Genomic DNA, 15,496 nt, shown 5'->3' on the forward strand with positions numbered 1-15,496 from the left:
AAGCGGCGGAGGCGGCGGCGGCGCCGCAGGAGGGAACGGGCGAGGCAGCGGCCGGCGGCACCGGCGGCCGACGGGCCCCGGGGCGAGGGGGAGGAGGCGGACAGCGAGCGGGGCGTCCCGGCGGAGGGAGCCGCCTGGGAGCCCTACGGGGGCAAGTCTCTGGAGGAGATCTGGAAAGCGGCCACCCCCCGCCTCACCACCTTCCCCACCATCCGGGTGCGGGGCAGCGTCTGGAGCCGGCGGAGCCTGGAGGCGGCGCGGCGGCGGGCGCAGCGGATCCTCGGCGTGGACCTGTCTCCCGTGGTGCGGGTGCGCCGCTTCCCCCTGGCGCCGTCCTGAGGCCGCGGACGGGGTTTTGGAGTGGGGAAGGGCGGGGGGGGATGTCCTGGCCGGCGCCTCACCTTGGCCGCGGTGCGGACAAAGAGACCGATATCAGTCACCTGTTTACATTGCTTTTTGTCTGGATCGTGTTCCGCTGCTGCACTTTATGGCTCCCCCCGGCGGGGGCGGACAAAGAGACCGATATCAGTCACCTGTTTACATTGCTTTTTGTCTGGATCGTGTTCCGCTGCTGCACTTTATGGCTCGCTCGGGCGGGGACCGGGAGCGGGACCCCCAGCCGCACCGGGAGCGACCTGCCGGGGGGCCCCGCTTCGCCCCCGGCTGGGCCGTGGCCCCTGGTCCCGTCCCGGGGACCGCCTGGCAGGTATCACGCGTGGGGACCAAGTTCCACTCTTTTCCTCTCCCATCGGGCTACCTCACTGGTCCAGAAGTCCACCCAAGAAGTTATTTTCCAAAGGAACTTACTTTCATGCTTGTATAATAAAGCACCGTCTGATTCTTGCTATTTTAAATTTTTTTTTATTATTATTTTTTCTCTTCTCCCCTTTTCCGATGGACTATGTATGCTTTGTGGTGTTGCACTAGTATGTGCTCAGGGTATTTTGAATCCCAAGCATTCCCAAGTTTCAGTTTACTCTGATCAAGGATGCATAAAGAATGGAGGTTCAGGACTTGTGGCTGTTATTGATGGTGCAAAAACTTTTTTTTTTTTTAAATTTCATGAGCTTAGTGATATATAGAGATGTATCGCGCAGTATAATTGTTACACTTTTGTATCTAAAGTCATTTTTAAAGTTTTCTAGTTGAACTAAGTATTGGTTTCTATTGAGCACCTAAAGATAGAATCATCCTGATATTTTATAACCCTGTTTACTTTAGGGAAGCTCATTTGGTCAACCTAAGTGAACTTAATAAAAGTCAAAGAACAAGTGACGTTTCAGTTCAATGAAACTGCACAGGGATGGGTTCCTTGGTGACGTGTACTATCTGGGCACTTAATGTCAATAAGCTTGGAGTTTGTGAAGAATATAACTACTCATCAAAATAATATATAGGTGTCTGAAGGTGAACTATGATACAGTGTTGGTGCTGACAGCCAGAAGCTGATAGCTCGCCTGAACCAAATATCACACTGAAGTGCCTCTGCGAAAAGAGCAAGACTTGATACCTGATCCCATCGTAACAAAATAGCAGTGCTTGTTATCCTGGGGTTGTGAGATGATTAATGATGGATAATCATATTTAACATAATTACTTGCACATAATTACTTTTATAAACTTCTCCTGAGCTTCACAGTAGACTCTGATGCAAAATTCATGATGTAGTCTGATTATTTTGACTGCAAAATACCATGTTGTCATTCTATGCGATAGGCAGTCTCTCTTTAAACTGATTTATTAAGGGCTTTCTTTATAGATCTTATGCCTTGCGGTTGGTGCATGAAGAGCAAAGGGGTGTGTGTGTGAGAAAATGTGATTGATTTATTTATTTTTTTAATGCTTGGGCGAGGAATAAGAAATGCTCAGTAATAGTTTATGTCCCTAGTATACTGGCAAATGAGACTAACTTACCAATTTCCACACTGGAATGAATAACTTCACAACTTGTTTATAGAATGGTGTGGTGATTCTTAAAATTTCTTTTCTGATGGCTGTTGACTCCTTCTGCCTGCTGTCGACAGAGGCAGTAAGATGGCTTGATGCATAGAGGCTGCTTGTAAAAACTTGCTAGTGCTAACTTAAAGCAGCCGGCTTCTTCTAAAAGCTGTTTATAGTCTGTAGTTCTTACTTAGTGAAGTTGCAAGGTTCCTATTCCTCCGAACTAACAGTCTATTCTATATCCATCAAGCTTTTGAAATTGTTTACATAATGTTGGACTGGCTGCTGATCGCTGCAGTAGTGCCACGTCACATTTCAGAGGAGAATTAGGAAATGAAAGTTCAAGGGTACATATTGTTGTGCTGTTTTTCTGGCCATAATACCTGCTTAAATGTAAAAACAAAAATGTGTTGATTTAAAATGCAGTCAGACAAACTGCAGCGTGACCAAGTGCTGAGGCTTCACATATTTCCGTTTTGGCATTCCACTTTAGAGATGCAAGTTAAAAGTATCATTACTAGTTCTTGAAGTGTCTAGTTCACTTCAGTGTGCTGACTGTTAGGTGTTTTTTTTTTTGGTCTTCTTTTGAAAGATCTGCATAAAAAGATGGTGAACTGTAAGCAGTTGTCTTGTGCGAATTCTTCACTTAACTCATAAACAGGTGTAGGACAGGCTTCATCAAATTTCAAGGGCAGAGTTAAGGCTGCCAGAGGTACGACAGGGGAGACACTGTATTAAATTTGTGCTGTCTTGTTTGGAGGCTTATCCTGAAACATTCTGTGTGGGCACAAAATACAGCAAAGTGACTTTTACTCAGTTGAGTGACTCCTGTTGTGTGGGCTGTATGCGTAAAGCTTGCTTATTTTTCTCTTGCTTGGGCTTTGGCTTCTTGGTTTTGAAGTGGCAGCTTTATTGGGGGTATAGTATGCTTTGCTGATAACCTGTTAGCAGGTTGGATTGAAGTTTCACTGTAGCCTAAACTCCTCTGGCAGCTGCATTTACAGATTCTTAACTGAGCTATTTCAGTCTGCGAAGTCAGTTAAGGGGGAGAGATCTTTAGTCTGGTTTTCTGGCAAATTAATGTGCTGAAATAGCTCAGCAAAGGATCTGACTACAGGATGGGGTGTGAAAGCTAACAGCTTACAGGGAAGCTAAGAGAGCTAATTTCATGATTGTGTTCATGGCAGTTTGTGGCAATCCAGGCCAGGATTATCTGTGCTTGAGTTTTCCCTGTCCCTTCTCCCTCTCAAAGCTGTACCTCCTACCTATCGCTCTGTCTTTGTGTTCATCTGAGGAAGCTTAGCAATCAGAAGACTATTAAATTTTAGGTTTGGGCAGGTTGATGCTGTTGGCTTTTGTTCGACCTTCTAGCTGTAGACCAGAGCTGAGGACGTTTGGAAAGGGGTGTGCAAAACTGCTGCAATATTGAGTTAGATAATTTTAAGCATGGAAGCCTTAGGCTTTATTTTTTTGTAAAGGGCTAATAGTATTATTGTAGCTGCCTATATATATGCTGTTGGAGAAAGTGTGATGGATTAGATGGACTTCTGGTCTGACACCATGTGGCTGTTCCTGCACACACACAGAGTGGTGTGAGAGGCGTGATTTTCCTGATTTAACTCAGTGGTTTCAGCATCCTGTCATATGGATCTGCTTTTGAGGCTGACAAAATGTACACCGGATTTATTCTGGGTCTGCAATGCCCCATCTAGTTCAGTCAGCATGGATGGCTTCATACTGAACAGGTATTTCGTGGTAGCCTCTGTTGCCAGACCTCTCTCACGGTAGCTGGTTCCCTCCCTTATGAGCTCCCTTCATGCAATGACTTTGCGTACGGGAAGTTGTGCTATTTCCTTTACCAAATCTGAATTTTCATCCAGTCACTCAAACGTTATTGAACTTCAGAATGCCACAAAAGAGTTGCATGATGACCCCAGATGTCCAGGAGAGAGTTGAGACACCCATGATGTCTAACATGTTGCTTGGTGTAGGGTTTACATTCAAGAGGCAGTGCCTTCCTCTGAGTCATTGTACAAACACATTGAACGGGGCTGAAGCCCATAAAAGGAGAAAGCAGTGCCTTGCAAAAATTTTCTTGTACTCCTATGTTCCACAGAAGTTTTCACATCAAAAGGATCAAAGTGTAGAATTGGTTCTTGAAACCATCCATCGCTAGCCAGTAGACAACAAACTCTGTATATGCCCAAACCTCATGCAGAGCATCGTTGTATGTATTTGCTGAAGGCAAGACTTGTGGTACTTGGACTTTTGTCTGAATGGGTAGGGGATGTTGTGTGTATCTTTATTTCCTTGCCTATCAGAAGCAAAGGGCGGAGTGAATCCAGTTTGTAGTTTGCAACTTTGATCCCAAATCATTTTTCACTTACTGCTTCTTCAGCAAGGCAGAGTCCTGGGCTCTTCATGCTATTTGAAACAGTTGACTTCTGCTAAGTTATGATGGATAGTTTCTTCAACGTTACAGCCTAAATATCTTTACAGAATTACAACAACAAAAAAAATCTAGTTCTCTTGTTGCTGCCATTTTCTTATGTAAAAAGAACAGAAAATATTTTCCAGGGTTGATATCAAGAATAAAGAGTCTTGTTTATCCATTTAATTACTGCAGAACTTCTCAGGAAACTGCTGTAGGGCTTGACATTATAGGATATGGAAGAAGGGGACCTTCATTCCTGGGGTTCATTTTTTCTTGAAGAGGTGTGCAAGATGCCCAGCCAAACAGAAGAGGATGTGGTTCCCTGTACTCTCCATTGACCTTTAGGAAGGTTCCAGTTCTCCTTCAAACCCATTATTTGAGATTATAGAATATGAGACTTGATAGTGTAGAAGCTAAAACACTGCCAACAGGAAAGCCTTGTCCATTGAGTTACTCTGATCATGCTGGGTTTTTCACCCACTGCTACTTCAGGAATGCGAACAATCTGTACCCACCCTCTTTTCCTAGGCTGGTTTTGAGGAGACAGAGTGAATGGTCTAGAGTAGGTGGGAGGTGAAGTACTTTCTCTGAAAGAAAGCTTTTCATTTTCTTGCGTGTCTTGTGTGTAGCTGGCTGCTTCTTTCCACCTCCTCAGAGGGTCTTCGCTCTATCTCTGCCTTCAGCCATCTCTCATTGCCTGTTATTTTGCTTCTGCAACCGAGCAGCCTGTTTAGCAGCTGTTGTTGCCCATGCCAAATCAACTTGCTGTATGATGATCTGTGAAGATGGAGAGGACGTGTTCACAAGTACATGTACTTGTCATAAGCGTTATCCTAACCCCACGCTTGGGCAGCAGTGGACCTTACTCAGAATACCAGATGCTGTTTCTAAATGGGTAGCGTTTCCTGGATGAGAGGTAAGAAACCAAACTGAAAGAACCTGGTGTGATGATTCCTTGTGATGGAGCCTGCGTGATTCAAGATGCCTTTTCAAAGACTTTTTGAAATTTATTTCTATCTCCCCACAAATCCATACACTTGAATTCTAAAACGAAGGTGTTATGTTATTGTAGGCTTTTTCTTTTCCAGTTGAGCAGTTGCAATAACAACCGCCCACTTTGTACATCCCAGGACTGTTAAAACCATTTATAACTGAACTTGGCCCATGGCTCCGTAAGATAACTGGTGAATACTGAGCATGTACTTCTGAATTAACTGTACAGCATTAGGCTGTGTAGGAAGCTGACACAACACATTTCACCTCCTTGAAGGATATGTGACTGCCCAGCTACTGGGGATTAGTGGCACAGGTTGGGACCAGCAATGCAAGTTTTCTTGAAACGGAGCAGAAAGAGTGGGTCAGGGAACGGGCTGAGCTGCTCTGGTTCTTTACCCAAGCTCCAATGTAAAGGTTCCAAATATCAATCATTTCCTAATTATACAAAGTGTAATTATGTATAGCAAAGATGGAATTTTATAGATGGTATATATAATAATTTATGAAAGCTTGTACTTAGTATCTGTGTATATATGTACACACATGCACTCAAACCCCAAAACAGTTCTCTTAAGGAGACTTTTGTTCTAGTTTTTAATTGTCCAGTGTCATTGTATCCAATGTATATTCTAAAAATGCCCTTCATTTCCATGCTATACAGGATCAGAAAAATTGTCCCAAGGCTGCAACAATCCTTCCTGGAATCTACCTCTTGTACTTCCTAATGGTCATCCCATCCAGAAACCACTTTTCAGTAAGATTTCTGTGGACTTCTGCCTTATGTCGAATCTGCTAATATAAGAAGTTGTGGCATAATCTCCACTTAGCAGACTTTGGAGGTTGTGAGGGGAATTTAGCTCCTCCAGGAGAATTGCTATCTAATTTGTCTTTTGTTCTTCCGTGATAGTTCTACACAGGAAGCAACCAGAGACAGAAAATCTTAAAACCAATCTTTTGTCTTAGCTGGAAGACTGAAGTGCTGCTCCTGCTGCAGTTGAGTTGCCTTCAGCAGGAAGGGTCAAATAGTTCGGGCACAAAATGCCTTCCACTTAAGTACTTTTTCCAAGAAGAAACATGGGCACCTGTTTCTGTGAAGGCACAGAAATAGTGCTGTGCTGATTCTGAGTGGGCTTTGATGTGGCTGTAAATGTCAGGTGTGATTTTTTTTTCATACAAATTCTCAGTACTTTTTACCTTAGCTTATACTAAAGAGTAGACAGCTCTTCTTTTCATCCCTAGACCTTTTAAGGAACTCAATTTTTAAATCTTTTGAGTGCTGCCTACACTGTTTTTCTTCCCAAAGATGCATCCATTGCTCAGGAAGTTGTGCATGTGGAATATAGAATAACTCAGGTTGGAAGGGACTTACAGAGGTTATCCTGGTCAACAGCATCCTCCACAAGCAAGCAGAGATGAAAGACATCTTGAAAAGTGGTCTTTAAAGACATCCTAAGTACTCTTCTTAAAAAGAGAAGAAGTAGAGAATTAATCAGAAACAAGAATGGGAGGAAAATATCCTGGGTTGAAATCCACAATGAAAAAATATGGTGCCAATCTTTGATATTCTAAAATCTGTACATTGTGACTGTAGTGTCATTTGGAGCTTTTTATCCTCTGATCTTGGTTGGTTAAATTAATGCCACCAAACAGAAATGTCCCAATACTTATTTCTGGAGGAGTGGGAAGAGGTAGAGGAGAAAGTGGTGGAAATTTTTGTCAACTTTTATTTTTTTGAAATTGTTCCGTCTACTTTACTGCCTTTGTTTCACATTCCAGCCTTCCACTGCAGCTCCATGTAATTGGACAAAATTCCCAAGTGCAAAGATTTGTGCTACAGACTATATACCCTGGCTGCTCTTAAAACACATTAAGTATTTGAATGCTGATTAGATCCATCAAATGGGCTCATTTATTAGCAATAAATAATGATCCTTTGTGTAACAACTGCATAAATGACTTCCATCTGCACATAAATTTCATCTCATTGTCCAGTATCTAATGGAAGCTGTTTCATCCATCTTTTCACCAGACCAGGTGTCTTTAATAATCCTCTGATGTTTGTATTCTTCTGAATTGGCTTAACATTTTTGTCATTGTCTGTTTCCTCATGTCCAGCTTCCTCTTCCATATTTCCAAAGTATGTAAGAATCCCCTTCCTATTAAAAAAAAAATCATAATCGCAATGATCACATCCTACTTGGAACAATTTGAATGAAACAAAACCTCAAGGATTTTGGAGAGCTGCCTGAAGTGATCTTGAAAAATAAAAGTTTGACTTCATGAAAAATGTCCTATTTAAAAGAAGAGGAAAGCACAAAGCAGGCAGTTGTTTTTGCATGATTTATTTTGTTGACATTTTTATCAAAACATCTTTTATTTTTGCAAAAAGTCTTTCATTAAACTTAATGTTTGGAAAGTTAAATTTCTGGCAAAACTAGAAAAGATAACGGAGGTGGAAGCTGCTTAGAAATTTTTTTTTTTCATGATTTGAGTAACTTCAATGTTTATAAATGCAGAACAATGTATGAATGAGCACCGGGAACTAATTTATTTTCGGTGATTTTCTTCATGGATTTATTGACAGCAGTGCCTAGTCCAGGGTTTTGTAGGCATCTACCTAAGGGAATCTTTAGGCCAATGAGCTGGTCAATTGGGCATTGGCTGGGCAAGAGGGTCCTTGTGCCAGGCATGACTCTTGCGTGAGAGAGATGCTTAGCATCCCCTTCTCTCTCAAGGCACTGCTTCCCTGAAGGAAGGCAGTCTGAAACCTGTATCTGAAAGGCTGTTGCCCTCCTGTGTTGCACGCCGCGTGCAATTTTCTCTTGGGTGCGGAGTGTAAAATACCACCACTTCAGAATTGCAGTCTTGCCTCACTGGAATGCGGCATAGGATCAGGAGCGCTCAACGAGGAAATAATATTTCATTTCAGCAGTGTTGCTAATTAACGTGTAAATCATTTTGCTTACTTCTTCCCATCACAAGATTGGCTTAAAAAAAAAAAAATCAAAAGATTTTAAAATGATATATACACGCTTGCAACTTCTGCGAGTCACTAAATTTCATGCTTTTCAAGATTTTCTTTGCCTCCAAGAAGAACGGGATCTCATTTTCATTTTGAACGATAAATAAGTTTTCTCAGTCTAGGAATGGGGACAGTAAGAAAAACACCAAATACCATGATCCTGGCAATAAAAACCCAAAGAGTTGGCAGTCGTGGGTCAGAGAAGACAAGGCTTGGGAGGGAGCCAGAGCCTGCCTGTGAGCAGGAGCAGCAGGCTGGAGACAGCTGTCTGGAATCTGTCTGGGCAGCAGGCACCCCAGGAGATGAGAGAGTCATGCAGGGAAGCAGCTTTTTGCTGCTATGGGAGCCGTAACATCAGAGCTTGTTTCCACTTAAAGGGGTTTCCTGTTAGAGCTGCGACTGGCAAACCCTGCCCATGAAGATGAAAGTTAGGCAGCTCCCCAGAATGGAGTTACACGAGCAGCAAGGAGTTGCTGCATGTATAAAAGCATCTATATTAGTTTGTTGGCGTGGTTATGGGGTGTAAGAATGTGTGTTTGGCTGAGTTTTTATTTTTTTAAAATTGATGGAGAGCAAGGCTGTAGGAAAGGAAGAGGACACAGGTACCAATGTAGCGAGCCACAAGTTGCGTATCTCTAGGCACAACTTTGAACAATTGTAATGAGATCAGACCAGGATTCCCCAGGAGTTAGGACGTGTGAGGAGGTGCAGATGACCTTTGACAACAAAGCAGTCTTCTAATAGTCCCATGAAAGTTGGGAATGCTTAAGGAAATTCATTGTATAGCCTACAGGTTTGCAAAGCCTGGATCGTATCCCATGCCTGGCTCTAGGCTTGTGCACAGAAGTCCCATCAAACACACTAACCATGATTTTAGGGCTAGCTAGAACATGGATTTGAGGACGTGTTAAAGAGGTTCAGCAGTATTAGCTGTCCCACTTCCTTTTGGCCTTCGTAGCTGCAGTTTAGATATAAATCATCTGGGCTGTGCTTAGGAAGACCCAAGTTTCAGAATGTCTTCTGGTGGACCACTTTCATTCATTCCAGCTGATGTCTAGACTAGGTGAAGGAAAGCTTGGATTCATGTGATATCATATTGCAAGTATCTAAGCTTTCACCACTCCAGGCAGGCCTCGAGTTCAACATTCACAAAACCAGGGTAGGTAGTAGATGGTGCTGGGCTTGAGCACAAACTCAGACCAAGGACTGATGAACAGCGTAAGCATAGCCAAAGAAAGGGCTGGCTGATCATGGATATCAGAACAACATCTGAAGGTGTGATATGTTTGACAGTGTGTTGCACCCTCTTACTTGCTGGTGCCTGCTCTATATGCCAGAGCAAACTGCAGAGTCAGGCCCAAAGGCAATGACTGCTGCTCAAGTAGTGACCTACTTAGGTGGAAAGCAGCATGCAAATAATACCATAGCTGAGTGTGAGTATTGTGAGTGAAGAGAAGAGCTGCTGTTCCTCCACCCATCTGATCATCTGCCCGCGCTTTAACCAGACACTTAATTTTTGCCGTTTTCCCTGGTACCTGTCAGAAGGATCCACACTGTCCAACTCAGGCACAGATATGTAAATGGGTAGTATCTCCTCCAGCAGGTCTTGAAAAGCACCAGCCTCCCTTCCCTGACTTTGCAGAGAACGCAGGCATTTGCTTTCAGATGTTCACTAACATTGAGGCATGAATTAAATGCCTTAGGCTGTGTCTGCGGGAATGTTTTGGTTCAAAGCTATAGTACTGTTTTGAAGTGAACTCCCTGATTACCCCCACTTACCATGTGTTGATTTGGTATGCAAAACAGTTTTGGTGTCTGTGAGCTAGCTTCCTTTCAGAGGAGACTTAGTCAGAAGCTTAACCCCAACTGCAACACCAAGTGTGCACTAACCCCTGATGAAGATACTGGGATCTGAACCAATGAGCAGGCTGCCCAACCACAGAGTCCTCCAGCATGTACCGAACATGCACAAGCTACTAGAAATCTCCCAAAACCACTAAATGCTTCTGCAACATACTGAATGTCTCCTGTTGTACAAAGGACCTTCTGCATTTCCAGATTTCCTTGCAACTGCCAGCCCTCAGCTCCTTGTGACTCTTGTTCCTTCTCAATCACTTACCTCATCTTCTTTCTTGGAAATCTTGACTTTCTTTACACTGACTTCTGTTGCCTTCCCCAGTCTTTGCTGTTCTTCTCTATTATTTTCCATTTCCTACTGTTGTCTTCTGCAATGGTAACATCCGTGCCATCAGCATCCCAGAATTCCAGTGGGCCTGCAACTGGAGGCCCTGAGAAACCCATGCAACCCATTAACTTTGCAAGGGCTGGAAGTGTATCCAGCAGCAACATAATCCAGTGGCAGTACCAGGAGGCTGCTGACCTTGATGGTGGCCTTGCTCTTGATGATCCAGACTAACACCTGGGGTTGGCATGGCCTAGTCTCCAATGCAGAGACCTCAAACCAGTCTTTGGTGGGAGGAGACCACCCAGCCTGCTCAGCACCAGGAGAAGAGTTTGGAGGGGCACACTTCTTCTGGCACTGCTTTAGGACCCCTGGACTCCACTAAAGAGCTATGCAAGGACACATCAAGGGACATGTCTTTGGTCCTCTCCCCACCCCGGCTGGAATCAGGGGGACAGCACCAATGGACCGGTTTCCAGCTCCAGGTGTATGCTGAGTGACCAGCTCCAGTGCTGTGTCTTGCCCCCGGAATCACCCCTTCCCAGTTTCTGCAGGGTGACTCCATCACTTGTAAAATAACTATTTCCTCCAGGTCTGTGTATCAGAGCTCATCTTCTGGAAGTGTAAAAGCGCCAGGATCTCAGTACAAGTTTAGATCAAGCAAAGAAAATGCCACGGCTTCAACTGAAAGGAATCCTTAAATTGTACAAGGGTGTATTAGTGGACCCTGCATAGCTATGGGACCCAGCAGACCACAGAACTGTGCAGAAACAAGACAAAACAGTTCAAGGGAAACTACTGAGAGACAGGGGCAAAGACCAGAAACCTGGCTGTAGCCTCTGTCTTGCCTTGTTTATAAGGACTGAAACATTTCCTGAGTGTGTGGCTGCTTTTTGGCACAGATGCCTGGGAAGAGCTTTTGGGACATGGGTTTGAGGGATGAGGATGAGGGAGTGCCCGGCCCAGGCACCCAGGGCAGCCATAAGGGAGGGAGTGGGCAGGAACCAGCTCGTGGGCTCGTCCCCAGGCTGGAGGAGCAGAGGGACACTTGGCCGCTCCCTCCAGCAAAGGGCAGGCTGACACCTTTTGTACTGACGGGAAAGACATTCCTGAATTTTCCAGTTCTTTCCCTGCTGGCTTTGCTGGAGAGACCACAGTGCCATTCCTTCACTGGTCCACCCCTTGCTATTTCAGCTTCCTCTTTCCTCCTTCACACTTCCCCTTTCTGGTGAGGTGGAGCCCAAAACGGCCAAGGAGGTGATAAATGCAAATTGTCTCTACTAAGTGGCTGAGGGCAGGAGCTTTCCCTTTGCCTTTGCAAATCCCACAGAGCTGACACCAGGGCTGTGGCTGCATCCAAAATATACATCCCCATAAAACTGTGCTCACCAACTCTCACTACTATTGAAACCACCAGCATGTTAAAACACCTTGTTACTAGTGGCAACCATTTTCTGCTAGTCTAATTTTGGTCCCTTCAAAGAGTGGGAGAGGACAAAGTAGCATTTCTTGTTTACTTAGGAAGCTCCAGTGTCCTTTACAGTCCTGCACAGGTCAGTCCCCCCTCTGCCACTTTTGCAGACCACAGCTGTGGCCAGGGATTTATCAGCTCAGCTGCCCATGTTGCTGAGGGTCTTCAGATAACTGCTATAACCCAGTCTTTGTCCATGCTGATACCTGCAAGCACAGCAGAACTCACAGCCCGTCCCAGTGTGTGGCTTGAGCCCCATCTCTCCTACCTTCTGTGAACTGGCCACTCAACCATCCTCGTTTTCCCTCAGCAGAATTATTTTGTCTAGCTCGGAGATAAAAATAACTCACTGTTTTTTAGGGAAAGATCCTAGAGGGATGTTCTCAAGAGACAAGCACTGAGCAGCAGAACAAATAAACCGAAGGAGTACAATTCTGTGATAAACTGATTACGTTTGAATGTACCTATAAGGTCTGAGAACAAAATTACCACAAAGAGAGAGCAACAATTTTTGGTTTTCCAATCTGTCTTTTATTTTGGTGGTTGTTCCACCTCTTGCAGAATATGCAAGTTGTTGCCCCAGGACTCGTATCCCACAGGGCTTGCAGCCGTAAAGCACTGGGTGTAAAATGTCTTGTGAGAAAGCTTGGGCCAGTTTATAGGTCACAGACCAAAACACCATCCGCCCTTCTCTCCCCCCAACAAAATGTCCTGTGAGAGCTGCTGGGGGGCTGTGTTATGAGGAGTTCATACTAGTTGTGTGTGGCTTTCCAGGGACTTTTTGCTTCTTGCCCCCTCTAGTCTGCTTCTACAAGAAAACCGGAGTCCTGTTGCTTGGATATAATTTCTAATAATTCAAAGAATTTAAAGATAGCTGGTGGAATGCATTGGGTTTCTGAGCACTGCTGGAGAGCCTTGTAAATAAAGCAGGATGTAAAATATTGAAGTGATGGAACTCCCATTTCAGGTTGATATGTATTAAAACCAAGTGTCAAAACTGAGACATGCTGAGAGATCAACACTTTAAAGCTTGAGTTTGCAACATTACTGGGTGTTCTGCCTGTCCCTTAACATAAACCAATTTTGGCCTTTTCCATTTTCATTCTGTTGAAATGCAGTTTTGATAAGCCCTATCTCCACAGGTTCGGAAAGAGAAAAACAAAAGTAGCCTGTGGGGCTGTCCTCTTTCTTGGTTTGGTACTTGTGTGCCTGTGTCTTTTGAGTTTCTCAGGTGTCAGACTCCTTCCAGCCAAGGCAGCACTGGTATTTGTTCAGGAGATTTTCTGGGTGTTGCCACACTCCTAAAGACTGCTCTTCAAAACATGTGTCACTGGATGATTCATTGCTCTTGTATCCTCCTTAGCTGTTGGTCTGTAGTTACCCAGCTATCTACATGCTTATGTTGTGCTTTTTCATGCCTTTTCCACCCTTGTGATGAATTTAGGGGCTCTCTTCTTTCTGCAGAGAAATGCCAGTGTGACATCCATGGGCATGAGATGTTCACCTGATCTGAGTGCCCATTGTGTCTCTTTGATAGAAACATGAGGAAGCTGCTGTGGTCACCACACAAGGCCTGGGACTTGGGAACATTGCAAGGAGATGGAGAGGAAGTGTTCATGGCTACAACAATGCTTTCCCGTAATTTATTACCAAAAGACTTGACTACACATCTCAGCCAGTTTAAACAAAATAGAGATGTGATGGATTTATGCACTGGTGACATCAAAGAGCACAATTGTTCTTTTCTGTCTCAGTTCCCAGTCCTTGTCTTTCCCCATGGTCTGACCCCCTTTGCCTGCTGATGCACATCAGCTCCCTCTGTCCAAGGCCAAATTCCTCAGCACCAGAGATAAGGTGTCCTTGGGTTGCTGGCCCTCGCCTATGTAATGCCTTACTGGGAAGCCATTACCAGATATGACAGAGCCAAATCTCCCCTTCAAGAATATGTTTTTGGATGCAATAATCTGGAACAAAGGGGAAAAAAATCCACAGGAAAAGAGCCACAACAGTACAGCATCTGCCAGCGCTCAGGGTGGTGAAAGGCAGGCTCCAGTGATGATAATCCTGTGAGACAGTATTGTATTTGGCACTCAGACACTTGTGTGATCTCTGTTTCAGGAATCCCTTAGCAAGATGAAGAAAGAGTTTGCAATCTAAAAGGAAAAAAAAGGCAGAAACTGGGAGTGAAAACTCACCTTGTTTAATTTATGATGTGTCCATGTTCATACCCTCCATAAGTCTTGGCAAAGAAGGGATCAGTCATTGCTCTCCCACTCACCTTTAATCCACAGTGTTCCTTCTCTGCAGACTTGAAGTTCCAGAGAAATACAATTTATCTTCAGAATTTATATTTGGTTTTGTTGGTGGGAGAATTCTTCTGTTTTCTTAACTTCAGGAAAAATGAATCATTGTGCCATGGGAGGCTTGGACACGAGGTTGAACAAGAATGAATTTCTTGTTTTTGTGAACTGGAGAGTACAAACCCCAACACCTTTTAGTAAATATTTGTTTACAAAGCTTTTCACAGTCTTTTACTATAGTTGAAACAATAATAGTCCATATTGCCTAGAAGTATTTTAGGAGCTTGTCAAGATTTTATTTTGTAAGTATACAATCACCTCAGACATAACCATGTGTCTTCTTCTGTTTGCTATTTTGATATTCTGGTATTTCAATTATAAAGCATTAACAATTGGATCAAAGCCCACTCTAAAATTTTTTAAACTGATGTTTGAAAAGGTAGCAATTTTTCATATACTCAAAGCCTAAAAAAACTTCAGTATATGTTTCACATATCAGCACACAAACAAAGCACATCGTAGAACCGTTGTTATGTGGGAAATGTTTTGACTCAAATAGCTGGTGATGAATAGCAATAGATCTATATGGGTGTGTAAGTCTATATATATATATAAAGATAGATTTTATATGTGGTGTCTGTAGCAACTCCTTAATCATATCTAATTCATTTACAAATCATAGTGCATCTACCCTCTGAAAATAACATACTGTTAACTACAAATGGGGGGGCGAAATCAGATTTTGGATTTTTTTTACACATTTGACAAAATGTTATGCATTGTAATTTTCAATCATTCTTCTCTATTAGAAAGTAGTGAATCAATCTTCTCGTATGTAATCAGAGAAAAATTTTTACAGACAGACAATGAGATGGTGAAATTCCTGAAGTTTGCAAGGAATCCGGAAGGCAGACACATGTGCATGTAAACATGCTGAACTGACTTTAAAAGCTGATAAATTTCAATTTGCGTGTGCCCATTGAAATCCATGTATAACCTTGCTATGGCAACAGCATTGCTGGGGAGAATTAACATAGAGATAGACTTGGTATTACTTTACTTCTTGTTTCAGACTGCTCAAATAACAATAGCAACAGAATGGAAGTGCCCTTTGTGCCAAGAACAATAAAGTGGATGCACAGAGTCTGAG

At 43.5% G+C, this 15,496-nt stretch overlaps 2 protein-coding genes across 2 annotated transcripts in view; both read left to right on the forward strand.

Moving 5' to 3' along the window:
* The window catches only part of CCDC71L (coiled-coil domain containing 71-like), a 1,290-nt gene extending 785 nt beyond the window's left edge, over window positions 1-505 (forward strand). The window contains exon 2 of the mRNA XM_014963366.1: window positions 4-505. Coding sequence (XP_014818852.1) covers window positions 4-339 — 336 coding nt within the window. The 3' untranslated portion in view covers window positions 340-505. The remainder of the gene's footprint in view (window positions 1-3) is intronic.
* Window positions 506-580: 75 nt separating this feature from the next.
* NAMPT (nicotinamide phosphoribosyltransferase) overlaps window positions 581-15,496 on the forward strand; it is a 171,696-nt gene continuing 156,780 nt past the window's right edge. The window contains exon 1 of the mRNA XM_014963367.1: window positions 581-706. Coding sequence (XP_014818853.1) covers window positions 581-706 — 126 coding nt within the window. The remainder of the gene's footprint in view (window positions 707-15,496) is intronic.

The sequence above is a fragment of the Calidris pugnax genome, unplaced genomic scaffold (assembly GCF_001431845.1).
Source record: "Calidris pugnax isolate Ruff unplaced genomic scaffold, ASM143184v1 scaffold44, whole genome shotgun sequence".
Lineage (NCBI taxonomy): Eukaryota > Metazoa > Chordata > Aves > Charadriiformes > Scolopacidae > Calidris > Calidris pugnax.